The 27268-nt window shown below is 45.6% G+C and overlaps 1 protein-coding gene across 2 annotated transcripts in view; it reads left to right on the plus strand.

The window, feature by feature from the left end:
• PRKCB (protein kinase C beta) overlaps positions 1-20081 on the plus strand; it is a 308913-nt gene extending 288832 nt beyond the window's left edge. The window contains exon 17 of one of the 2 annotated variants that reach the window (XM_036916934.2): positions 19409-20081. In XM_036916934.2, coding sequence (XP_036772829.1) covers positions 19409-19561 — 153 coding nt within the window. In that variant the 3' untranslated portion in view covers positions 19562-20081. Of the gene's footprint in view, positions 1-13357; positions 14769-19408 lie in introns of those variants that run through there. The other variant, XM_036916933.2, reaches the window with a different exon arrangement.
• The last annotated feature ends 7187 nt before the right edge of the window (positions 20082-27268 follow it).

A 27268-nucleotide genomic window follows, 5' to 3' on the forward strand; every position in this document is an offset into this window, starting at 1 on the left:
AAAGTGACTTCCCAGCAAAGATGGGAAGAAGGAGAGGGAGGGAGGGAGCATGTGTATACCTTGGGAGGAGAGTAGTTCAGGTGCCAGCTACAGGTGCAAAGGCCCTGAGGCAGGAGCTTGCCCGACATGTTCAAGGGAGAGCAGGGAATCCAGGTGGCTGAGCTGAGTGGGTGAGGGAGAGATAAAAGGAGATGAGATCAAGGAGGCTACATGAGGGGCAGGTGGGGCAGGCCACTGTAAGATGCTTGGCTTTACTAAAGCCATCTTTACACTAAGATGGGCAGCCATTGGAGGGTCTTGAGCAGAGAAATAGCATGATCTGACTTTGGGTTTTCAAAGGATCACTCTGACTGCCGTGGGAAATCAGGAGACCATTTATGAGGCTCCTGCAATAATCTGGGTGGGAGGTGGTGGGCACTGGGATGGGGTGGTGCCACTGAGAGCCTTCAGGTTTTGCTCATCTTGGCACCTCCAGCCCTTCCCTGGTGCCTGGCACCTGGTCGGTACTCAGTAATTACCCCAAGGGGTGTGAGGGGACCGGTGAAGGCTATCCCTTCTTCAGACTGCCTGCATAATTGCTCCATGGCAGTGCCACGTGGTTGCCAGTTGTTGGGCCTGGTGAGCAGTAGGATGAAATGAAATCGGTTGTCAGGAAAACTTCTGGAAGTTCAGCGTGCCAGCTTGCAGGGTGTGGTCGTGCGATGGGTTGTACTTCTTTCTGTCAGATGGGGTGTTCCGCATGCTACTGGCTGTGATGGAGGAGACCCCTTTGGGTGATCAGCTCAGGACGTCGCAGTGCTGTAAGAGAGGGTGGCGCATTGAGGCCACCCCAGGGGTGAGCATGTTTTATTGCAGAATTTGTGGTATGTGGTGCTGTAATGTCACAGGACAAGATATGCTAGCCTAGTATGTTTGCATCAAAATGCCTGATTGAGCTTTTGATGGCATTCATGGGTTACTATGAATTGCCTTAGTGAAGTTGAGCAGTGGTCATAACGTCTAATGCTCGCTGTGAGAGCCAGGTAGGGGCACAGCCTTGGGCTGTATGCTCCAGCTGCCCCCTGGAGGCAGCCCTTGCATCAGTTTACCCAGCTGGCAGCATAGATGGAGCAGATTAAAGGGCGAGAGAAAAGTAACTAGGTCACCAGGATGCCCTGCTTCCTTGCAATCCATGGAGTCTTAAAACATTAGGGTGTGTACAGCGGCCTGCCCACTAGTTAATGTGGCTCTGTTTTTGTCCTAAATTATGATCAGTCTGATGGTCAGTTTGCTCTGGGCAGGGTGAGAAGTAGCTGAGAAGTAGGCATTAAGAAGAGCCGCTTTCCCTTGGCCTTTCCTCGTGGGCCGCCATCCAGAGCCATTCAGACCTGACAGCGTGTCCCCGCTCCTTCCTTGCCTTCCGGCCTGGGCGTCAGTCTCACCAGCTCCAGCCCCACCTGTGTGATAGACTCATTCCAATCATTTCTGCTCTTGGTACCTGTTCTCACCTTCACCTTACCTAAAGCCCCATACAATTTTGAGGCATCTATGTATCAGGGAACCTTGGAATCTTGCAAACTAGAAAAGCAGGGCCCCTGCTCCCCATTCTACTTTATTATGACCTTTCACTTCATAGTGTTCCCCAAATACTGCATAGGTTATGTGATCCCATACCGTTGCCCCATCCTCTGGGAGTCTAACTGCCTCAGAAAGTAAATCATACACGCAGGACTTGGTTTCTCAGTAATTCTGTCATCTGAAAACATTATTTATGTAGCTGAGGTCAAAAGCTTCAAGTACTGCTTTAATGAGTTGCAGTTCTGCTTATGTGACATTCTCCTCCAAGCCTGACTGCCCTTTCCACTGGGTGAGCGTTTCTGTGTGTGGATCTGCATGTGTGTTTGATGGGCTGACGTTTCTGAATTGAAGCCACACAGTGTAACCTTTGTATGTTTGCTATTAAAACTCCAAATTCAAGGCTTAAGAAAGGGATCTTTAACTTACTATGATTAGTTTAAAAATGGAATCTAGCTCCTTAAAGCTATCAAAGGCTCAAGAGAACAATACCTTTTTGAAAATGGGGATTTATGTTGGGCAAGATATTGAGTTGTTGTCTATGCCAGGCACTGTTTAAGTGCCTTCCAGGCATTACCTCATTTAATTCTCAAAACAACTCTATGAGGTATGTGTCATTGTCACCACACTGCAGATGAGGGCACAGAGCTTGGAAAGATTAGGACACCTGCTCAAGGTCCAGCAGCTAGCAGGTGGCAGTGCCAGGACTTGAGCCATAGACTCCGCACTGCCTCATATCCTTGGAAGGATTATTAGAAGCACTTGGAGCCCCTTTTAAGGTTTGTGTTGTGCTAATGGGAAAGAGCCGTGATTGAATGGTGTCTATTACATAATAGAGAGACTAAGTAGTCTTACAGTTCAAATGATTTAAAATTTATTTTAAAATATTGCAACAAACAAGGAGCATATTCACACCTTGTACAATTCACTGGCAGGATTTTAAAAGATGCAAATCTCACTTGTTCCTTAAGGCTTTGATTTCAAGGCTGCCAACGACAGCAGACACTGAATAACCTCTGAAAGCGGGCCGCAGCAACAGCAGAAATGAGGCACTCAGGATGGGCTCATTAAGGAGTAGACATTTCCCCCACTCAGTTCTGTTTGTTCTCTGGGCTATCCAGAGTGTGCAGTTTGCAGAGATCTTAATCAGAATATTAGGCTGCATTCATTCACTGACTAGCAAATAGCCATGAGTCATTTAGGACTCTGTCCACATAGCCTGGAGTCTGTCTGTCTCTCTCCCCATCCCTCCGCCCACCCATGGAGAACCTGTTTGCACTGCAGAGCAAACCAGGCTCCCTTTGGCTGCTTCAAGTTGGCAGGCTCCTGGGCCAAATGAAGTTCCTAAATCACTTGCCAAGTGCATGACTTTGAGCTCTCCCCTGGCAGAGAAACCAACAGTTTGAGTCGAAATTGTAGACGAGAAGGTCACATGCTGGGGGAGAGCATGAAACTGTTAGGATATGTCTGTCAATAACCACTGAAAAATAACAGAAGTCAAGAACTGAAAGATAGCTTAAAAGCAGAATTCAACTCCTCCTTTCTATAGATGAGCAAGATTTGCCTAAGTGACTTACAAAGGGAAGATAACAGAACCAGGACAGTAAACTGGCCCTCCTCCATTTAATGGATGCAGGACTTAATTAATAACACTATTTACAAGTTACAATAAAATGGGTCAGGCATGTTCTATGAAATTATTTTACTAGAGAGCAGGACACTCTATTTGTTTTAAATCTCATTTCATCCTCACAACCATCTGGTGAAATAAATGCTATTATTACCTTCCCTGTACAGGTGAGGGCACAGTCTCGAGAGGTTAAGTAACTTGCCCATGGTCACACAGCTAGTAAGTGCATATGCCAATTTAATTTAAAGTCCTATTTCTTCAACTCCTAAACCTATACTTATGGCCTCTACAATGTTTCTTCTCTCATCTCCCAAACTCAGCTGCATAGAAGTGGGATTTGAACTGTTCTTGGTCCGATCCCAAGTTTAAATAGTTCCCTGGGGCATATGGGCTCTGTTGGGTGGGTGTTGGTGAAGTACAGCTTTTCAGAGCCTGCCATCAACCCTGCCCAAGTTGTAATTGTTATAACAACGTCCCAGAAAGCTACTGACCAAAGGGCTGGATGGAGAACTTGGAGAAGATAAGCAAATACATCCAGGAGACTAGGTCCAGCAGGATGTGGACTGGGAGTCAAATGGAGCCAGGATTCAGACACCTGCTGTGCTGTTCAGCAGCTGAGTAAAATGGGCAAGTAACTTGACTCCTCTGAGCTTCCACAAACGCAGGCTCTCCATTCTCAGCCAGGTCCTTCGCATTGCCACTCAGTTCCTCTCTGAGTTCTCTAAACAAGTCCCCAAACCTTCTCTTTCCTGAAGGTCCCCCTGCTGAAGTTTCAACACTCGTGATTTCAGTGATAACTTAATTTCCTAAGTCATGGGGATAACTGAGGCTGGTGGGTGCCTGTGGGTGGGTGGCCTCCAACTTCCTGCCCCCTCCATGCACCTGCTTAGTCATCTTGACCTTGACCTCGACCTCGACTTCCTTCCCCCTGTATATACATCAGCAAGGAGGTGCGCACCCATGGAAGCCTTACCCTTCCCTCCTGCTCTGACCCCCATCTTCCCAGTTCCTTTGTGCATCTCTTCTGTGCAGTGTGCGCCTGCAGCTTCTCTCTCCATTAATCAAACTCCTGTGGTTACAAATCGGAACCTGATTCAAAGTGACTTTTAAACAACAACGACAACAAAATATCAACTACTTAGTTGTGGCTGCAGCCAGGGGCTCAAACAATGTCAAAGGGAATCCATTTCTCTATATCTCTATATTCCTCTGTGTTGATCTCATTCTTCATTTTCAGAAGGCTTCCTTGGGCAGGTTGCTACTCCAGACATACATCCCATTATCCTAGCAACTTCTGCCAAAAAAAGAGCTTCCTTTTCCTAAAATTTCCAGCAGCCTGGGACTCAATCTATTTGGAAGATATTGGATCACGTGCGCATCTCTGCAGCAGTCACTGTGCTGGGTGATGAGACTTGCTGATTGGCCAGGCGTGGATCACCTGGCAAGAGACTGGGTCTACCCCTACCCAAACCAGACATCTTGAGAAAGGAGGAATGAGTCCCCCAGGAAAAATAAAGCCACTATTGCCAGAAAAAGAGGGAATACCTGCTGAGCAGGCAAAGCCAGCCCAACAGATGTCTACTCAGGTGCTTTCCTGGCTCATCCTTAACACATAAACATGCTGTCTTTCTCATCTTAAAATTCTCTTCCTCAAACCTGGGATCCCTCCTTCCTACAACTAGGGTGACTGTCCTATCTTCTCACACAAACAAAATGTTGAAAAAATTGCCAGTTCTATGTTAGGATCCACTCTTTCCTCATGTTGGTGCAGTCTGGCTTCCGCCCCCCTCATTCTACTGAAATGTCTCTCATTGAGTCATCAATGACCTCAAAATGGCCTCTTCTCCTAGTCTTGTTGATCTTTCTCAACTTCACCATATTCCTTGGTACTTTGATCTACTCTCCTTAAAAAAAGGCAATCTGGAAGAGTAAAATATTCAAGCAGCATCAAAAACATCACAGTGAAACTAAACTACCCTGACCCCCATCCTTTGACCCCTAGCTAGGTTCCTTGGTTCTCCTGCCCAGAGCCACTCACAATGACCAGGTCCTTGGGTGACATTCTAGAGAGACTATGTTCAATCACAGAGATACTCCACATCATGCACAAGGATGTTAGCATCCTGTGCTCAATTTATGCAGCTTGCTTTACTCCCTTCCTTCCATCTTGGAGATTTTTATCAGCACAGGGACATCTATTTCATTCATTTAATAGCTTCCAAGTTTCCCACATGTGTGAATGTATCTGTAGGTAAAAATTCAGAGACTGCCTCCTTTTTAAGTTCCCCCTCTCCCTCATTTTATGGCACCAAGCTCACTGATTTTCCTCCTACCTCTACAGCCTGGTAGAAATGCCAACTCTGTGAAGATGTCTGGTAACAGCAGAACTTGGAGGGCTAAGACATATTCATGATCCAAAAAGGGAAAGAAAGGGTATGAAGAACAACTCGGAGAGGGCATGTGAATCTGCTTGGAATGTTTTTCCAAGGGAGTGAAGCTTGATGAGAGTAGAAATGGCCTTCCTGCCCCTGAGCACACATCTTTTCCTCAGTTCTTCTACCTGAGAGCCTCAGAGCCTGGCTTCACCTGGCTCCCTCAGATCCCCCATCAGCCTTAGTGTGAAAGATTTTGACTTGTTTTTTAAGTGTCTGTAACTGTAATGGTAATATCCTAGGATAAAATGGAGTGTGGCAGGGCCTGCCCAACCCCTCTGCAGCCAGAGCACAGCCGCACCCATGAGATGAGCCTCCTAGACAGGACTGAGCCTGCCAGTATTCAGCGGCAGGACCAGATAGCCTGTCAAATGTTGGGTGTGCGTTTTATCAAGTCATCCTTACCGCACTGTGTTTAACTGAAAAGTTGGCTCGGGGAACTTAGCTAACTTGCTTCAAGGTTGTACAGTTGGGGGTTGATGGTGCCAGGATTGGTACCCAGGTCAACTTTCAAGCCCAGGCCACACAATCAGATAACAATTTATAAGGCACTGAGATAGAGTAGAAAGCCTGTGGTCTTGTGATCAAACAGACCCAACTCTGGATCTTTGCTCTCCTTTACTCTCTATGAACCTGACCAGATTGTTAACTTTTCAAATTATCTGTTATGTAGAGATAATCCTTCCCTGCCTATCTCACAGACCCATGAGAATCAAAGCTATAAAACATAGGCAAACAAAAGGGATAATTGCTATTTCAGGGCTAATTTATTTGAAGCCAGCAACATGGGTTTAGAATGAAAGGTGAACAATACATAAGAAAAATCTGATCCTTTGTGGACATAGGAAAACTTTTTAAAGTGTATTTCATCTGGTTTTTAAAAAGTAGGGTAAAGGACAACGTAATGATTCTACATTTGTTTAAAGATCAAAAAACATACATCCCTCTATGCAGCTAACCGTCCAGGGCTCAGACCAAAATGTTAACATAATAAAGATACTGGGGTGCTGGAATTAAGAAGGGTTTTGTCATTTATTTGTCATTTAATTTCCAAGGTGCCTTGGAACAACTTGTTTGTTTCAGCGATAAATAAGAAGGTTGATAGAAGAGTCTGGATCACTTGTTAGATCTGGGATCAAATCATTGATACTGAAATTCTCTCATTGTTCAGCAAAGACTTCATAGAACTGTTGGATTAAATGAGATAATTCTTGAAAAGCAGTTACACAGTAGATTAAGTGCGATAGTAAGCTCTTAATATACACTATTACTCATCCACTCGACAATCTGGAGTGCCTACTGTGTGCCAGACCTGGTGCTGGGTCCTGGATATGCAGTGCTGAGCAAAATAGACGTTGCACCTGCTCTCGTGGCACTTATGGTCTAGGTGGGAAGTGAGTAAATTAACAGAGAAGCAAAGAAATTGGCATGTAACTATGGGTTGGGATATTCAAATATTTTATTTCCTGTGAAAGAAGTGAGCAGGGTGCTCTGATGGAGAATAACAGGAAGGGAGAATGGGAGGTCTGCTTTATTTGGAGGTGATCCTTACTAGCTTTTATGAGGACGTGGCATTTAAACTGAGATCTGGAGGAAAACAAAATGTTGCACATTGTTATAAATTGAAAAATTAAAAAAAAAAGGCAAACTAGCTATGAAGCCCAAAAGACCCCGCTCTTGCTGACCTGCTCCTGTCTGTACGAGATCAAATACCCCGATCACAAGGGACCTTCATTATTTGCAGAAAAGGGGGCTTTAATCTTTCTTTTCTTTACCAGAGGCCAGACCATGCTGAATGGTGTCTGACTCAACTTGGGAGAAAACCCTTGGCCCACAGATGGCTTGAAAAATGATCAAATACGTGTGGAGTCTGTGCTTAGTGGTTCCTTCTCACTGGGTGGGCCCCTCCTGTGTTCCCTGCTGCGGACCGTAGGCATAAAAAAGAGGCTGAATTTCATGGAATTTGCGCATTAAAAAAAAATGCTCCTTTGTCTTGTTATCAGGCTGTTTGGCTTGCGTAATTTTTCACTGTGACCTTCTATTTTCGGTTCCTGAAGATGCGCTGGAGTTTTAATGGCACCCGGGCGGGAAGCTCCCTTTACCCTGAGCCTCACTTTACCAACCCCGGTTAGGCAGGGAGCAGTGTGGGGGCCTGAATCCTCTTCTCCAGCTCCTCTGCATCTATCCTCTACTCCATCTTGCTCTGTCTCTTGCCTATTTTTCACCTCCATTTCTTCTGTGGGCTCTTTCTCTCTCTTCCCTGAAGAACCAAAGTCTGTCTTTCTGGCCCCACTCCACTTGGATGTCATCTCCTGGTGCTTCCTGGGTTCCTCACCCGGTGACAGCACTCATCACAGGGGCCCCAGCAGTGGCCTGTGGTGCCTCTTTCTCATCCACTAGACCACAAGCTCCATGCTGACAAGGACAAGGGCCCTTTTACATGTCATCCTATTTCCAGTGCCCAGCACACTGCTCAGCAAAAGATGCCCAGGACCTAAATACTAGCCTTTGTCATCATCCCCTGGGCACCAAAATACACTTGGGGTGGCCACTTGGGAGATCTTAGAGATTTTAACTAAGATGAAGCACATTAAATAGAATCAGGCAAATCTTAACAATTTAGCTAAATATTCCCATTCTTTTTATTTCTGTTTCCCCCTTTCTCCCACGGCAATAGCTCCCTTATTTAAAACAGCTTTTGAGGTTTCCTTCCTACTACAAAAATAAAAAACAGAAAACCTGATTGTTATTTAAATTCGCAAAAACACAATCAAGCATAAAAGATAAAGGAGAAATTAAATAGTCTGTAACTATCCCCATCATTATAAGCATGTAAATAATATACATACAGATATTCATTCACATTTGTGTGTATAATTTATAGAATGGGAACACATTGTTCACGCTGTTAGTAATTATATGTAACTACGTCATTTAATATTCTACATCTTCTTTTACTTTTTAAAAGCATTTTGCATGGTAATACATCAAACAGATGTATCATTATTTCTTTAACTATTTTCCCTATTGGTTGGTAGTTGATGTCAATTTTTTTTTTCCTCTCTAACAATTTTTGGATGAACATCCTCTATCTCGATGGGATGCACCCAGGAATACAGAGGAGGGGTCTAGGAAAAGCATCCTAGAGGAAGTGACATCTGTCTGGGGACAGAAGGGATTCATAAGAGATACCCTGGTGAGGGGGACAGGGTGGAAGGCAAGTGGTCCTGGTAGAGGAGCAGCCTGTGCAAAGGCTTGGAGGGGAGAGTGTTCTAGAAGCTGGGATGACTCAGGGCAGCTGGAGGGGTGTTGGAGATGCAGAGAGAGGGCAGTGAGGGTCTGGTGACCATGACCAGGGCCAGCTCCCCAACAGCCCTGTGAGCCGTGCAGAGGAGGGGGGCTCTGGGCCACGGGGAGCCATGGCAGATACGAGCGGGGAAGTAACATAACCAGGTTGGCATCTTTGAAAGATCCCTGTGGCTTCTGTGACTGAGCCAACTCCACGTTTGACAGCTAGACTTGGAGCTGTTATTAACACAATGAAACAGAAATTAGAAAGAAGAGAAGGAGAAAAATAAAGCTCACATGTAACAACTCATAGGCAAGCTTTTCAAACTGTCTAGGTTCTTAAATTCAGGGCACATTTGAACAACAAGTCAAAATCCTTGCTTCCCTCTCCAACCCTGGAAGAGGTGCCATGTGATTTAAATAACGTAGCTGGTGTTGTTCCCTGTCCCTAATCCAGAAGCCCCAGTGGTGTAGCCTGATGACAAGGGGGTTGGGCTTTCTTTTAGTAGCTGAGTGAGGCCCCAGTAGCGTAGCCGTCCAGGACAGCCAGAGGGGCAGGTGTGGTCCACGGCAGCGCTTGTAATTAGATCCCAGCCACCGAGCTGCCCATTCTCCAAGGACATGTTAGGCTGAGCTGATCTGGGCTGTGCTTCCCAAGGGCTGACGTCTCCATTTACGGAGCGTTCCTGAAGCTAATGGGCAGTGACAGCTCCATTTGAAAAAACATGGAAACACTTAGGGAGGCTGTGATCTGCCAGCCCCATAAGCTGCTTATTAGGAGGGAAATCACGCTCCTGCTGTATTGTGCCCCCTCGGTTAACCCCTGTTCTTGCATCTCATCTCTGCTATCTCACTTAGAGATTTCAATGTTCTCTGAGGCAGTGGGGGGAGTGGTGGGAGGTGAGACTTGGAGTTGCCAGAAGCTGTTTCTCTGTCTCCCATCACAGCCTCTGGGGAGGCCACTGCCAAGCTGCAGCCTTCTGGTGTGGATGGGAGATTGATGGTTTTTAAAGAACAATGGCCTCTTGAAGACTCTGTGTCTCAGCTAACATGCTTCCTATGCTGGCTGCTTTGGGCCCCCGCACCCAGGCTGCCGAGGAGCCGGTGCAGGCCAGCCTTACCAGAGGCTGGAGCACTCCAGCAGTCCCTTCCCGCAGTACCTTTTTATTTTTTTCCAGTTCCATCCCTTTTCCATGCCCTACCCACCACCTCTCTCCTCAGGATGATGCACCACCTCCTACCCTTCCAAGTGCCTCTGCTGGCAGTCCATCTCCTGCCCTTCTTCAGTCCCCACACTGCAGCTGAGGGGACTCCTGCATCCTTGACATCGCCACCAGACTCTCAAACTTGTCATAAATGGAACCAAGGGCTTGATTTCCCCCTATGGATATGTGCTACCTCTAGGGTCCCCCACTTACCAAGTAGCTTAGGCCAGAATTCTTGGGGTTACCAACAAGTCCTCTCTTCCTCAAATTCCCCACATCACCAAATATTGTCACCTCTAAATTCAAAATATGCCCCCAATGCAAATACATCTTTCCACCCACATCCCCACTTCCTCCTTCCTCTAAGCTGGCACCAACTCTTCCCTGGATTATTGCAGCAGCTTCCTAACTCATCCCACTGTCTCCATCACTGCTTCACACCCATCAGTCTACTTCGTACCCGGCACCAATGATCTGCTTACACAAAGAAGTCAGAGCATACCATTCAGTGCTCAGAATTCCCCAGTAGCTTCTCATATGCTGAGAGGGAAATCCTGTGTCCTTGTCTGGCCAGTGAGGTCCATGATCTGGCTCCTGGTTCCCTCTCTGACCCCTCTCCCACTTGCCACTGCTCTGGCTACACCGACCTCATTGTTGTGTGGTGGCTATGCCAAGGGAACACCTATCTCAAGGCCTTTGCACTGCAGCTCCCTCTGCCTAGAATGCTTTTCCTCCAGACATTCAGTGGCTCCCTCCCTCTCTTCACTGAGGGTTTGCTCAAAGGTGATCTCTTCAGAGAGGACTGCTTTATGGAAAATGGCATTACCTTCACTCTTTATCTCTGACATGACTTTATTTTTCTTAGCATCACTTGTCTCCATCTGGCATTAAAATGCCTATTTACACCTCCAATTATATTTTTATTTATGTGTTTGTTGCCTTTCTTTCCCAGTTAAGTTCCATGAGGCATGAATTCTGTCATTTACTATCAGCACAGGGTCTGGCACATTGTAGGTACTCAGTAAATATTTCTTGAATGAGAAAACAAGTCAACAATGGAAAACTCTGGATAATAATCCTGACCACACTGTGTTGAGCCTGATGGTCCATCCTTCTGTGAGCAAAAGTTTCCACACTGGTCAGCAGATTGGACCCCAAGTCTTGACCGTGTGGTGGGGAATCACATCTCCATTTTTGTGATATCAAAGTGGTTGAAACAATTTAGCTTGGAATAACAGACATATTTGTCTAAGTTTGACATGAGTCTTTTAAAAATGTGAGGCTGTTTTCTCAGTATTTAAAACTTAAACATCATGAAAACACCCCATTGTAGGAAGCATATGCTGTCTGCAGGAGTTGGTGGGGGAAAATGAGAATCAGATGATGCTAATCAGCTAGGATGTGTTGAGCATTTACTCAGTCCAGGCCCTGTACCAGTCACGTGCATTATCTCATTTTATCCTCATCTCAGCCCCATATGGGAGGAATTGCTCTGGATCACAAAGCAAGAAACTGAGGCTCCTTTACTGCTCTAAGTTTTAGGGGCAATTTTTCCATTGGCCAGTAGAAATCAGATATCTAACTGACAGGGTGGTTACGGGAATTAAAAAGGTGATGTATTTGAAACACTTAGCAAATGTCAGTTGCCTGGAAAGTGCTCAATGGTTTCATTACCATTATTATTATAGTTTTTTCACTCTCCATATTCTGTCCTTTCTCTCTCCTGAGCTCCAGAATCTGTACTTCTAGCTCTCCCAGGTCATCTCCTAGAACCTTAGTGGTCCCCAAAGTCATCATGTCCAAAATGGAAATGGTCATCTTCCTGAATTTTCCCACTTTCTTTGTCTCAATGATTTTAATAACCATATTCTCTGTCATTCAGAGACCTCACCTTCCCCATCCTTGACTGTTCCCCACCCACCCACCTGTGCCCTGTTCTGCTCCATTATCCAGTCAGTCATCAGCCTATCAGCCTTTCCTGTAAAATGGAGCCAGTAACTGGAGCTGTGACATCAGAGGCATGTGGATGGCTTTGCAGCTCTGCTTTCATGCACTGCATGGCCTTGAGCACATTGCATGAGCTCCATGACCTCGGTTTCCTTCCTTGTCCAATAGGGATGATAATACACACTTTATAAGGTCATTGGGAAGATTAAATAAGATAATGCAAGTAAAGAGCATTCTAGGCTGCCTGGCATGTACCAAATGCATAGTAAAAATTAGCAGTCATAAATACGACTACTATGTTTTATTATTAGGCCGTGGTTAGTGCCTATAGACACTGTTTGAAACACTTAGAGCTTTGTGCAAATGTGTTTTGCTGGTGAAGTACAAAGCATGCCAGATTTAGTGACTCATCTCTTTTCATGAGGTGGGAACTAGCATGTGATTGTGTGTGCACCCATGTATGAGTGTCCACATGCATGCACGCACACAGACATGCACACACACATCACAACTCCGCCTCCGACCAGGACCTTTTCACGTAAAAGGAGCACAGAGTGGGTGAAAAATGGTGATGGGTTTCTCTCAAGAGCACTGATGTGTGTTTCAGCCCACATGCTCCATTCCCATTTGGAGAGAGAATGGCTGAGTTTACTCCTGGCACCTTGTGATTAAGTGTCAGTGACTCATCCAGCTGACCAGGGCCTCATGGTGGCCCAGCCACTGTCAGGCACCAAACCCAGGCCCTGGGATCCTTCTCTGTTGACTGGAGTTTGTAAACTCCTGTATCTGTGGAGGTGGAAAATGTCAGCTGTTCCTGATTGACAGCCAGAGGACCATACTTTGAGGGATCTGCTGCTAAATATTGGGATCTCCCAGGTGATGTATAACTGGGTCATTACTTGTATCCTGTGCCATGTGAAGTATCTGGGGTACCTTAATCCATCTCTTTCAACAGACAAGCTTGGCCAACTCCTTGGGGGGAGAGTGGGGAGACATGCCACATGCCACCACCCCACCATCTCATGCCTTTGCCATGCGGCTCATGGCTGCCCCGAAGGACACTAGGGACAGCTCACAAGTCACAGGAATGGAAGGTCGGGAGCCCAAGGTCATGTTCCAAAGGTCATGAGGATTTTGCATTTTATGTTGCTCTCATTTCTGATCATTGAAACAGCCTCTCTGAGGTAGTGAAAGGGAAGGAACTAGAGAAAACCACCCCCAGTTTTATTTGGTTCTGTTTTGTTTTGTTTTTTGTTTTTTTTTCCCCACCCACCACAAGTTCTTTTCTTCCCCTTTCATAGTGTGGGCGAAATGCTGAAAACTTCGACCGGTTTTTCACCCGCCATCCACCAGTCCTAACACCTCCTGACCAGGAAGTCATCAGGAATATTGACCAATCAGAATTCGAAGGATTTTCCTTTGTTAACTCTGAATTTTTAAAAGCTGAAGTCAAGAGCTAAGTAGCTGTGTAGATCTCCGTCCTTCATTTCTGTCATTCAAGCTCAACGGCTGTCGTGGTGACATTTTTTTGTTTTCATTGCAAAGTTGCATCCATGTTTTATTTGCTGATGAGATTAGAGTGACCGTGTTTCAGAGCCCAGATGTCCTCAGGTAGCTCGGAGCATCTCTATGAGAGGGACTTATGCAGCTGACATGTGCAAAGTGATGCTGCATAATCAACACATTATCAAATTCCTCTTACAATTTATTTTCTCCAGCATGTCAGCTAAGTAGTTCCAGTGGGGACAGAAAAATACCTGCTTTCTTTCCCTTTTTCCCTGCACTGCCATTTTCACGCATTTTCCAACTCCAACCATCCAATCTAGATTCTTCCTACCAAATGAGTGGATAATTGGAGGCTAGCAGTATTCTTCTACTTCAGGACCTGGAGCCTGGCCTTGCATCTACATTGATGGTTCCTCTGATTTTGAGGGAATTCCTCCACTCAGCTTGGTTTGGAGGCACCAAGAGCTTTGAAAAGAATCTGCTAAAAAATACATTTTTATTGGTTATTTTTTGAAATTCCAAGTTAAGAAGATTATCTCAGCCCTTATAAAATCCCAAGAGTGTGCTTATAGATGGTTTCAATCTAAAAGCACCTCAAGGGGTCAAAAGGCAACCAGGTTGGGTGCTACCTCAATGCTGTAATTTCTGAGACTTTATGTCCCTGACCACCTTCCTCCCCCAGCTGCTTTAAAAGGGCATTTGGTACTGCTCCCTGAAAAGAAATGGTCACTCTAAGCAAGGTCCCAAAGGACCACGGTTTTACATTACATTTCAAACTTTATTTGCTTTGGGATTTTCTTTCTGTTGTTTTTCAAATGCAAAAAAAAAAAAAGAAAGAAAGAAAAAGAAAAAAGATTACTCACTTTGTTACACATGCTTTGAAATGTGTCCAGATGTTTTACCCACGATGACCTGCTTTGATTTACCAAGAGGGCTCTGGAGCCTGGCAGACCCATGCCTGTGTGGATGGGATTTGTCTGTCTGTTGCTGGCTGTGGAAAGCTAATTAAGTGCTCTGAAAAAGACACCATTTCGTGAAACATAGGCAGTTGTATTCTTCACTTTGATGTTGTTTTGCAAGATGTTTGTGGAAATGTTCATTTGTACCTGGATATCTGTTATGTGCCATTTTTCTTCTAGCATCGAGACACAATAAAAAAAAAAAAAAGGAAAGAAAAAAGAAGAAATGCTATTTCAAGGAAAACGGCTCTTTTTGAAAAATGTGGACCCAAACTACAAAGTGGGGCCTCCAGAGGCTCCAGGACAGAAAGGGACAAAATCCAGAACTTAATCTCAGCCCCGGTGTTCAGCCAGTCAGAGAGGCTGTGGCTGTGGACCACTCAGGGACTGCTGGTGGCCTGAAATGGGGTGGGACGAGTCGGCTTGGCTTCCACGCATATCAGAGCTCAAAGCTCACATTCCCACTAGAGCTGAGCTTAGGAACAAACCAGGAGCAGGGCTGGGGCTCTTGATTTTCATATCAAAATCACTACTCCTTCCAGCTGGGACCAAATATTCTTTTTAGCAAGCAGCCTTGTGAGCCCCAGAGGCCCAAGGAAACCCTTGGGGGTAAGAAATCCCATTTCTGTCTGAACAGACGTGGACAGCAGCAGCTCCCCATGCTTGCCTGATGCCTCCTGCTATTCTCAGGCAGCCCCAAAGAGAATTCTTATCACAAGTCAAGTGATTTCTAGAAGCACCAGGGATTCTAAGAACCATCAAAGGAACTTAAACACTTGACAAAGGCCCTTGAAATAAGACTTTTCATCTTTAAGAAAACCATGATTTGGATTTCTGCTTAGGCAAGGGAAATGCCCTCTGGCTTCTCCTTGCTGCAGACGTGGGGACCATCCCTGTCACTGCATTAGGTGGAAATCTAGACCTCAGATGAAGGAAACCCGAACGAAGTCCAAGCCAACAGCTGAGGAACTTAGAGAAGGAGGGAATTCGTGGCAGTCACCACATTTTATTGTTGGGCAACTGGCACCCAGAGAGAGGATGTGACTTGCCCAGCCAGCAGGGTGCAAACTCAGGTTTCCTAACTGTCAGCCCAGGACTCTCTCTGCTCTGTAACTGGCATATCTGAGCCATGTGTCCACCAACAGGAAAGTTTGGGGGACCTTCATCTGGCTCTTGGGTCACTAGGCCTTTCCTGGGACATGCTCTCCGGAAGATAAAAACCTCGGGGAAACATTTGGCCATTGACAAATTATTGAGAGAACTTTAGAGAATAATGTAAGATAGGTAGGTAGGTAGATAAATAGGTAGATAGATAGATAGATAGACAGATAGATAGATAGATAGATAGATAGATAGATAGATAGATAGATAGATAGATAGATAGATGATAGGAAGAATATACTGTATATATACACTGCACTCTACATCTTTCAAATTTCTGCCATTATTTTTCAAAAGTTTAATAGTTTGCAGAAATAGATAATCAAGCCAAAGTCTCTGTTCCCCTAACACACCTTGCTGAGGGTTGGTCAGAGAAGGCTTCTGTGGAAGTAAGGGATCATTGGTCGAGTTCCTGCAATTTCCTTTTCTGTCAACATCTGAAGTGCAGAGGAGACGAAGAAACAGAGCTTTCAGCATATGTAATCTCTGGGGAATCCTTTGTAAATTCATCCAGGAAGGAAGAACTTTCCATTTATTTTTGCAATCACCCATGTGTTCTAGTCTCCGTTCATCCAGTAAGCATTTCCTGAGCACCAGCTGTGTGCCAGGCTTTGTGTTGGAAGCCAGGAGCACAGAGGGAAATCCTAACAGTGCAATCCAGGAGGCAGCCAGTAAACACATAATTAAAAGTATGATGTGATCTTGAGACCAGTCAGTCAAGGAAGGCTCCTTACAAGAAAGGAAATGTTCATCAAGGCTTTGTGGCTCTTCTTTCTCTGTAGACCACAATTTGAGGCTGAAGGAGAAAGTGCAGTGGCACCCTCTTGACTGATTTCTGGGACAGTCCTGTAGTATGATGGGTGGGGGAGGACAGAGGTGAGAACACTTCTTTCCAGAAAGCCTAAGGCACAGTCTCCATGCTTGAAGCGACCACAGAATCGCCAAGATTCAAGCAGAGACAGATACCCATTTAGAGAAAGGGAACTGGTTTTATGGCTTGGTTCTGAGCCTGAGTCTCACTTCTTAGGGTTTATCACTCAGATTCCTGCAGGCATTACCCTTTCTGGCCCTCAGGAAAACACTGTTCTCCTTCTAGTACATGGTTCCCTGCTTGACACCACCTGGTTCTTTAGATAAGGCTGAAATTTTTCCAAAGAAGCTTAGATTAGAGGAGAATTTTTAAAAAGAAACTAAATAAGAGAACCCAAAGAAACCTAAACACAGTCTATGTTCACCATAGATAATGGTCTACCGTGGTCCACAAAACCCTCTTTTCATTTCTTCAATTTCTCACTAACCTGTTCCTCTTCTGAGAAAGGATAGGACAGGGGCCACAATGACCCCTGGGAATCAATAAGAGGCAGTGGGATGATAACTCCCCTTGGTGAAGTCATTCTGTTCTCATGAGGCTTCAGATGCTACCAACCCAAAAAGCAATCATCCCAATAGAGAGGCTCATTCTCTCCCAATTTCTAGGGTGAAATTAGGGGTATTCCTTCTGGGAACCTACCCAAAGAACAAAGTTTGTGATGGCAGGTCCCGTTTGGACCACATGGCTGACTGACGCCCCAGACATCACCAGCACAACAAATGGGGCGGGGCTTTCCAAGCAGGGGCTGCTGGGAAGGGAGCCTCTGCTTCCCAAAGGTAGGGAAGGCTACATGGCAGACCAGAGCATACCAGATGTTACCAGGGCAGACCAGAAAGGAGGCACTTGCCTGTCTTCCAGACCCAGAAATACCCAGGGCCTACACACAGCCCTGGAGTTCTCAGGCCTTGCTGGGACTCAAAAGGGACAGTGGCCCAGGTGAGAGTCCCAGAGGCTCAATGGACACAAATACCATTACTTTGCTACAGAGTGAGGTCTCTGGCTTAGTGGGAAAAGAGCAAAGAGGCTCATTCTTAGTCAAGTCTTCATTCACTGATTCATTCATTCAACAAATAATTGTGGACAGCCTGCCATGTGCCAAGCACTATTCTTGACACGAAGATACAATAGTGAAGAAACAGACAGGGGGCCCTGCCCTCCTGGCAAGAGGCAATAACAAGACAGTTTCTGACAGCAGGAAGCGCAGTGGGGACAACTGAAAGGCTGCTAAAGTATGATTTGTGGAGTCCAGGAAAGGATGCACAGACAGTATTAAAGAAGAGGTGGCATTTGGGCTTTTCTTGGAACACAGGAAATAACACACTCAGTGCCGGGGACAGCAGAGGACAGGCAGCAGGTAGCAGGCAGGATGAGACAAAGCACAATGGCTGGGGCATGGAGGGAGATGGCGCACCATCCAGAAAACAGCTCCATCATCATCTTCAGCCTGCTCCACTCTGGCTGTACTTCCAAATGTGTGTTCCTCATGTCCCCCCAGCGCCTACACCCCAACACATACACTGCAGGAGTAAGTGGGGAACTCCATGGGGACAATTTGCCTATGTCAGGGGAGCAGCCCCAAAGAAGGGATTCTTGTGAAAGGTATTTGGTGAAGGCAGATGAGCCCAGCAATGAGAAATCTTTATCAGTCAGTCCCATTGGGAGCTTCGCCTAAAGCAGGGACAGTGATTTGCCAAGCTAGCAAACCAGTGCATCTTCACCGAGCCTCCCCTCTTTGCAATCTGACACTATTCTGGCTTCAGCTGGGCAACCTGCCTGGTACCAGTGGAGCCCAAGCATTATCCCTGGTTGCCTTGTAATAAACCAACCATCAGACTTTCCCCCCAGTCAAAAGGGCTGTGATGAGGCATAATTAGGAGTAATGTGGTCAAGTAGAAATCCCTCACCCACTGTGCTGTCTTGGGCAAGTCAGTAGACCTTCCTGTGCCTCAGTTTCCTTGTATATAAAGTCATGGGGGGTGAGGATCCCAGTGCTTCCTGCCCGCAGTTGGTTGGACGGGTGGCAAGGGACAAGACGTTAAAGAGTGAGCGCATCATACAAATGTGAGCTCTTTTTATTATCCTGCTTTCTGATGTTCCCTGGTAAAACTTGCCCCAAACTATAATTAGCACCTGGGATTAATGCCCTCCCCTCAAAGAAGAAATGCCAGACTACCTAGGAGAACAGAATTTTTGTTTAAGGCTGCCCTTACAGGTGTTAGTTTAAGCTTTGGGTTTTATTTCTTATATTTGATTGGCTAGGTACATGCTGTAAAAACGTCCTTGGAGAGAAACTCTGGCTGATGGAGACCAAACTCTAGTCTGTGGGTGGAGTTTTGAGCATCCCTCCAAAGTCGAGATTGCCCCAGAGGAGGAAGGGTGGTTGGGACTCACACCTACCTGGCCTTTGTGGGAGCTCAGAATTTGTTCAGCTGCTCTCCTTTCTAAAGAAAGGAGCCTGTGAGCCACAGGGGCCACTGTCGGATGGTTCTCCCTAGGCCAATCTACCCCTGACTAATTCTGTGACATTACACAGGGTGAGAAGTAGTTTCCAACTCAGTGCATCTCAAAGCCAAAGAAAACAGAACACACACACACAACACTATAGAGCAATCCTTAAAGAGCTCCAATGTCTCATTTCCTTCCTTAGAAAATTTCCACCAAGTTTTCTCTCCTGAAGCCAATGTGCAAATGTGAAATGAGAGCTAGAAGACAGCACGCGCAGTGCAGCCGCTCTCACTGTCAGTGCAGGGCTCCTCTGACTCTGCCTGTGAGACGCCAGCAGCTTCCGACAACTAGCCTGTCTCGGTTGTGTTTCCTTCTTACGCTGTGTTAACGTGTTTCTTTCCATTTGGCAGAGGGACAAGCGAGACACCTCCAACTTCGACAAAGAGTTCACCAGGCAGCCTGTGGGACTCACACCTACCGACAAACTCTTCATCATGAACTTGGACCAAAATGAATTTGCTGGCTTCTCCTATACCAACCCAGAGTTTGTCATTAATGTGTAGGTGAATGCAAACTCCGTTTGTGACCCTGGAGCGTAAGACTTCAGGACAAGTGTTATGTATCAGTTCTAGTCTTCCAGGATTCATGGTGCATATGCTGGCATTCAACATGCAGAGAGCTTGTCCTAGAGGGCTTTTCTTTGTATGTGTAGCTTGCTAGTTTGTTTTCTACATTTGAAGATGTTTAGTTTAGAGTAAGCGCTTTATCCACTTATAGAGGTACAATCTTCCAAACTTCCAGAAGCTCATCAAATGAACAGATGATGTCAAAACTGCCATGTCTGATACCAAAATGCTTCAGTATTTGTAATTTTTAAAGTCAGAAGCTGATGTTCCTGGTAAATGTTTTTACAGTGATCCTACAATATCTTCTTTGAATGCTAAGCATGATGGTATTTTTAAAAATTGTGAGTAAGCTTTGCAGTTACTGTGAACTATTGTCTCTTGGAGGAAATTTTTTGTTTAAGAATTGATATGATTAAACTGAGTTAATATATGCAAACTCTCTTGTTGACATGTCTGTTTCTGAGTAAACTCTGGTATAAAGGTTACAAACTGGAGAGCCATAGGCTGGTGCAGTAGATGAGCTTTGCTGCATGTGCACAAAATTTTATTTGATTGAAGTCATTGCCAACATTAAAGAATGGGATAGTTAATATAAAATTCTGGGCTTTCAAATTCACTTGAAAAAAATCAGAAGATTGGTGGCACTGAGTCTGCATTCCCATGTGGAAATAATCAACAGAATTGAAAAATGGCTGTCTCCTTTAAAAGTGGTGTGTGCACTCACTTCACCACAGTCTCCACCATGCCTGATTATCCTACACTCTCCATCCACTTAGCTGGCTCCTCTAGCCTTCTGAAGTTGAGAACTCTGCCATTTGTGAGTCACAAGCTTAATGGTCTCAATATTTTCCTGTGCCCATGATCAGGGTAACTGCACAGTCATCCATTCAGTGTGGTTGGTGTGTATTAAATCTTCCAGCACAAAGTACTTAACAAAAACATCATTCTAGCCATTACAAAAGTCAGCAAGAAGGCTGGTGTCAGTAGGAAGAAAACACTATTCCATAGTCTATGAGGATGTCACTATTTGTAAAACTACTTACCTTTTACTATTTTCTTTTAATTTAGCATCTGGGAAAAGAAAAGTGTATGCCTTTTTCTCAACAGCCATACTTGTCCAGGGAGGCCAGAAGAGGAAGGAAAAATAAAGGAGATCACTTCTAAAAGCTGTTGGCTTGATAAGGAGCCCCCCACTCTCTGAAATCAAAGTGGCACATTAATGAATCTCTGGGTGTCAGCCTGACATCTTCTTCTCTGAATGCTTCTATTTTCTTTCTGAAAGATGTAGTGATCTCATCTATAGCACATGCCTTTGAAGCTGTTAATGCCAGTGGGTAGCAGAAAAGAGGAAACCTGTCACGCCAAGTATGTTATGGCTGCACAGCTTATTCATCTCCTGCCTCCTTGGAAGACGCTCAGCAAATGGAGCATTGGGTAGATACATTGAATGCGCTGATCCTAGTGCACTCTGCAGAATTTTAGAGACTGCTGGCTAACAGAGTAAAGCCAACTCAAAGAAGAAACTGTGCGTTATGCATCACATTTAGAAAACAAAAAAATATGTGGATTTCTGTACATGTTTAATGACATGTTCTATTTAAGATGATGCAGTAGAAGAGGTTGCTATTGTTACATCTGATTACTCTCCATTTCATGCCAGCCTCTCACATTTCTCCCTCTGCTGGATATAAACTCATCTTTCATTTCATAAATGTTAAGCACATACTCCGAGCCAGGCAGAGTTCTGGGGGCTGTAGATATAGAGACCAAGATAGTCCAGGACTTTCTATTCACAGGGTCAAGGAGACTGCTGAAATCCCAGCCTCTCATCTTCCCAGGATCATGTCCAGTTAGAGAGTCAGTGCTCTTATAAAAGTCTTGCAGTTTGCTCTGCTTGGCTCATGTGGTCTCATGTACATTTCTGAAGTAAGCACTGTGTCTAGGGTAGAGGAGGAGGTAGGGGAGGTGTTTTGATTGGCCAGACCTAAGTTGTACCAGTTATCTATTGCTGTGTAACAAAGTACTCCAAAACTTTGAAACAATGAATATTTATTACCTCTCAAGGTCTGCTATCAGGAAGCTGGATGTGGCTTAGCTGATTTCCCATCTCTCAAGAGGTTGCTGTCAAGCTGTTGACTAGGGCTGCAATCACACATGAGAGATCAACTGAAGGGAGATGGGATTCACTTTGGAGCTTGCTCACATGGCTGGTGGCCTCAGTCCCTCACCAGCTAAGCATCTCCATATGGCCGCCTTTGGACATGGCAGCTGGCTTCCCCCAGTGTGAATGATCGAAGTAAGGTGCCTAATCTGGAAGCCATCTAATGTCAGAAGTCACCCAATCCTAGATATGACATCCCACCATACTGCTGTTTTCTGTTCTTAGAAGCAAATCAGGAAATCCAGGCCACACTCAAGAAAGGGGATTACATAAGGTGAGAATTCCAGGAGCTGAGTGTCATCTAAGAGTTTGCCTACCACATCCATCAGGAGCTGCCCCTTTGGAGCAAGGGGTAGAGTGCCACCCAGACCACATGGACTGAGAAGGGGCAAGAGTGCTCTCTGAATAAAATGGAAACTGCTCTTGGGACAAGAGGGATGCATGCTCAAGCAGCAGACCACAGTGGTGGATTCTCTGCAAATGGGAATTCTGGGGCTGCCCCAAAGATTCCTTAATTTTAGTGACATATGAGAGATAAGCCAATAGTGAGAAGCAACTAAAGGAGTGACTCACTTGACATTACACTTGGTCCCCAGAGGTTCCCATTGTTTCATTGCCAAACTTACCACCAAAGGCAGGGACCTGAATTGTTTGCTTTTAGGAACTCAAAGTCCACCAAGACGAGTTGGTGGAAACACACATGTGATACAAGTCTGGGTCAGTCATCTAATTCTGAGGAACAAACCCCCTCAAAACTCAGTGTCTTTTTAAAATAACCATTTATTTAACTCATAGTGGTGGCTTTTTTGGTCTGCACATCCCACTTGTCTAAAAGGCTTGCCTGTGTGTCTTCAATCAGATGGAAAGTCAGCTGGTGACTAGCTGGTCTCTGATGGCCCTGTTCACATATATCATGTTTGACATATGGACTGGTCTAGGAGAAGCTCTGTTGGGATGGTTTGTTTTTATCCCACATGCTCTTGGATATTCCAGCTAGAACATAGACTTCTTCATACGATGGTTTTAAGGACTCCGAAGAGCAATAATGGGAAGCCAACCCCATTTTCAAGCTTCTGCTTATGTGATGTTTGCTGCTTTCCCAGAAGCCAAATTCAAGGGGCAGAGAAATAGCTTCCACTTCTAGATGGAAGGCACTATAAAAACACATCGCAAAGGCAAATGGACACAGGCATAGAAAAATGTGTGGCTAATTTTGTATTTACCACACAGTCCATCCGTGGAACCATTCGTGAACTTAGGAGGCATCAAAGAAGGAAGACAGATGGGCAAGAAATTGCTGGGAACTTCTTGGTCCACCAGAAGTCAGTCTTCTTATCTTACTGGTCTCTTCAATCTCAACATACAAAGATGCAGTGCCAGGACTTGGCTTGTCAAATGCATAACCAGAACCTACTTGGGAGCCAATGGTATGGGCTTTTCAAACCAAGGAGGACAAAATTCTGAAATCCTAAGATACTACTTTTGCTGTGGTTCTTTTTCTAACCTCACAAACAAGTTGTGATGCAGGGAGGAATGCAAAGCAAGATAAATGGGGACCAAATCTGGGACACTTGATTCGGGACTACCTATGTTGGCTCTAAAAGCCCTAAAGACAAATAGCTCAGATCCTATATCATTGTTGGTTTTAATATGCAATTCTGCTGCTCATCACTTCCTAGACAAGCAATAGTGGCTCCAAATGTGAATCCTGATTTCCCCAAACCATAAGGTTTGAACTGTAGAGGCCTTGCCCAATGATTGAACCACACTCTCTCCACTGTGGATTTTGTCCCGTAAATGCTAGTCTTCCTGTCATATGGCCTGCCCAAATTAGGCCAAATGTCAGGGTAAGATTAAAATGGTATTTGGACAAGAGATGCAAGAACAGTCAATTCTGTTTTCAACCAGTCTCTCTTCCTCACAAGGTTCAAGAGGGAAATAAATGCATAGAGGACAATGCCTAGCAAGAGAAAAGTTGATGACTATGTGAAGATTTAACTGCATATCCCAATATGGGACCCTAATGCTTAAGTGGATTGGATTGCATGGACAATTCCTAGATACTATGTGGGTCGTATTACTTATCCATGAATGCTAACAAATTACTCCAAAACTTAGCTTAAAACAACACACAGTTCTTAGCTCAGTTTCTGAGGGTTGGGACTCCAGGCACAGTTTGGCTGGTCCTCTGCTTCAGAGTCCCTCATAAGCTGCAGTCAAGGTGTTGGCTGGGGCTGTCATTGGCTGTGGTCTCAGCTGAAGGTTCAACTAGGGAAGAATCTACTTCTAAGCTCTCTCACATGGTTGCCGGAAGGATTCAGTTCTTTGTGAACAATTTGGCTGGGAGCATCAGTTCCTCACTGGCTCTAGGCTGGAAGCTGCCCTCAGTTCCTCACCATGTGGGCATATTCAAAATGGCAGCTTGCTTCATCAAAGTGTACAGGCTAAAAAAGCAATATAGCGAGAACACCAGTCAAGTTTTGTAAACAAATCACAATAGTGATGCATCATTTTTGCTGTATTTTATTCTTGACAAGCGAGTCACTAGGTCCATCCCAGACTTCTGGAGAAGAGATTACACAAGGGCATGAAGAGGCAAGGCAGACACTCTTGAAAGCAATGTCAGAAGCTGCCAACCACATGGGTGTAAAGGATGTCCTCCAAGGACAGCCACTCTAAGGACTGGAATATGGGAGAGCAAGGGGGGTCTTAGCAGTATGTCCAATGAATGTGCTCAATCTTGATCAACTAGGTCAACCTTCCCCTTGAGAGGAAGGGAGGAAGCCTCGCAGCCACCCCTTCTCTGACCAGAGGTTTCTGAGCTGGTATGGGAGGCCAGACTGATGCCATGTACACAAATGGGAAAGACTTTTTTCTTTGATCAAACTATTCAGGCCCCTCATGAACAGAACAGAAGCCCACAAGATCCCTTGGTGTCAAAACAGGAGTATCCTGGAGCCCCTAAAACATGAGCAGCATGAAATTCACATCTTTGCCCCAGTTGAACAACAGAAAGCCGAAAGGAAGCATAGCAACTTCAGCTGGAGAGCCCCTGAGGGTATTTGACTCCAAGATCATCCTCAAGATCTTCTAGTTGTAAGTGGACAGAACTCGGGAAGACTTGGGAAATAAGGGAGAAGGGTAAATATTTTTAAATTATATTAAGGGTGAGGAAAATCTGATAGAAGAGAGGAGCAGGCATAAAATGCCTCCATCCCAGCCCCTATCATCTCCTGGCTCAAACCTGGGCTGCAGGGTGATTTTCTCTTATTTGGTTACAAAGGCTTCAGCCATGTCAGGCAGCCCAGGACTGCCGAGAAAAATCATTAGACCTGAATATGAATGAACACATTTCATGTATTCAATTCAACAAGTCTCTCTTTAGAACCAATGACTGCTCCAGATGGAGAACAAAACATGGACCCTGTTCTCACGCAACTGATATTCCAGGAGGGATACATATTAAATAGAGTGAATAACACTTACTATAGCAATACGTGCTATGAAGAAAACAAAGCAGGGAGGTGGAGAGAGGCACCAGGGGTGGCGATGGTTGGCTTTTCAGCTGTTTAGCCTGAATACTCCAGGAAGGCCACCTTGAGAAGGTGATAGCTTGAGCTCCATGATAAGGAGCCAGAACAAAGCATTCCAGACAGAGGGAAAAGCACGGGCCAGAGCGAGGATGAGGCCGGCCCACCGAAGACCAGAGAGCGGCCCCCGTAGCCAGGGAATGGTAAGCCCTGGGCACAGTGCTGAAGATGCGGCCAGATCGCAGAGGCATTTGTAGATCTTGGTGAGGAGCTTGACTTTGTCTAAGTTCAGTGAGAATTAGTATTAGGTTCCTGTTGTGGCTACAACAGATCATCACAAATTGTGTTTAACAAGTCTGCCTAAAAACAGACAAACTTACTGTCTTATCACTATAGAGGCCAGAAGTCCAAATCAGTCTCCCAGGACTGAAGTCAAGGTGTCAGCAGAGCTGGTTCCTCCTGGAGGCTCTAGTGGACAATCCATGTCCTTATCTTTCCCACCTTGTCACGGCCACCTCATTCCTTGGCCCATGGCCCCCTGTCATTTTCAAGACACATCACTCCAACCTCTGCGTATACCCACACCTCCTTTTCTGCCTGTGACCCTCCCACCACCCTTGTCGTTACACTGGGCCCTCCCAGAGAATCTAGAATAACCCCCCCTGGCTCATGATCCCTAACACATCTGCAGTCCTTTTGTCATGTAAGGTGACATATTCCCAGGTTTCAAGGATTAGAACATAGACATCTTTAGATGGCCTTTATTGTTTCTCCACAGAGCTCTTAAGCAAACAACTGACAGACTCTGAGTTCCCTTAGAGAACACGACTTGTTGGGGTAAGAGGGAGAGCGTGAAGGTCAGCAGAGACCACCGCACTAGTGCAGGGAAAGCAGAGGTGCAGTGACCTTGATCACTGCTATCCTTGTAGAGATGAGAGAAGGAAGGTGATTGATTCAGACTATCCAGCCAGACTGGTTCTACTGACTCCCGGGTGGGTGCCCTTTCAGCCACCTGGGACCAGTCTTTTTAGGGATTACCAGAGTCTGTGTGACTTTGCTGAAGGAGAGGCCCAGACTGGAAGAGAATAGAAGCAGGATAAGATTATGGCTTCAGCTGGAGTGAGGAAACCTGGTGTAGGCAGTAAGTTGAGGAATGGCCACTCTGAGATATTGAGTCCTAACCCCAAAATTTTTTAAAGTCACCTTCGTTAGAAAAAGAGTCTTTACAGATGCAATTAAATTGAGGATCTTGAGATGAAGAGATTACGCTGGTTACCAGGCCCAAATGCCATCACCAGTATCTCTGTAAGAGAGAGGCAGAGACAGACACACACAGGAGAAGGCAGTGCAAGACGGAGCAGAGAGGATGCAGCCACAAGCCCGGTATGCAGACTGCTGCCAGGAGCTGGAAGAGGTGAGGATCGGATTCTCCTCCAGAGTCTCCAGAGAGAGCGTGACCCTGCCAACACCTTGACTTTGGACTTCTGGCCTCCAGAGCTGTGAGAAGATACATTTCTGTTGTTTTAAGCTGTCCAATCTGGGGTCATTTATTACAGCATCTCCAAGAAACAAATGCACTTGCTGTGGACAAGATCATAGCCTAGAGTCTGCCCCAGCTGCCAGTACATTGGGCAAACTGGAATTCCGAAACCAAGCCTTCCAATGTGGGGGTGCCACCAGGCAAGTGCAATCAGGATGGAATTTCATTCCCAATTATTCCAGGAAACAGGATGAGAAGAAACTAAGAAGGCCACTCTGACAACCAGAGGACCTGGTGCCTTTAGATCCCTCCCTGCTGGCACCGTCCCCAGCAGCTAGAGCCAGGAGCGAGGACCCCACTGTGGGTGCAGCCTTCCTGCAGGCCCCTGAAGACAGCCAGTGCTTTGCACGGTTCAGGCCTGGGGACAGCTCGCCTCTCCCTCGCAATACACCCACCTGGGGTTGGCTCGAACT

The sequence above is a fragment of the Manis pentadactyla genome, chromosome 10 (genome assembly GCF_030020395.1).
Source record: "Manis pentadactyla isolate mManPen7 chromosome 10, mManPen7.hap1, whole genome shotgun sequence".
NCBI lineage: Eukaryota > Metazoa > Chordata > Mammalia > Pholidota > Manidae > Manis > Manis pentadactyla.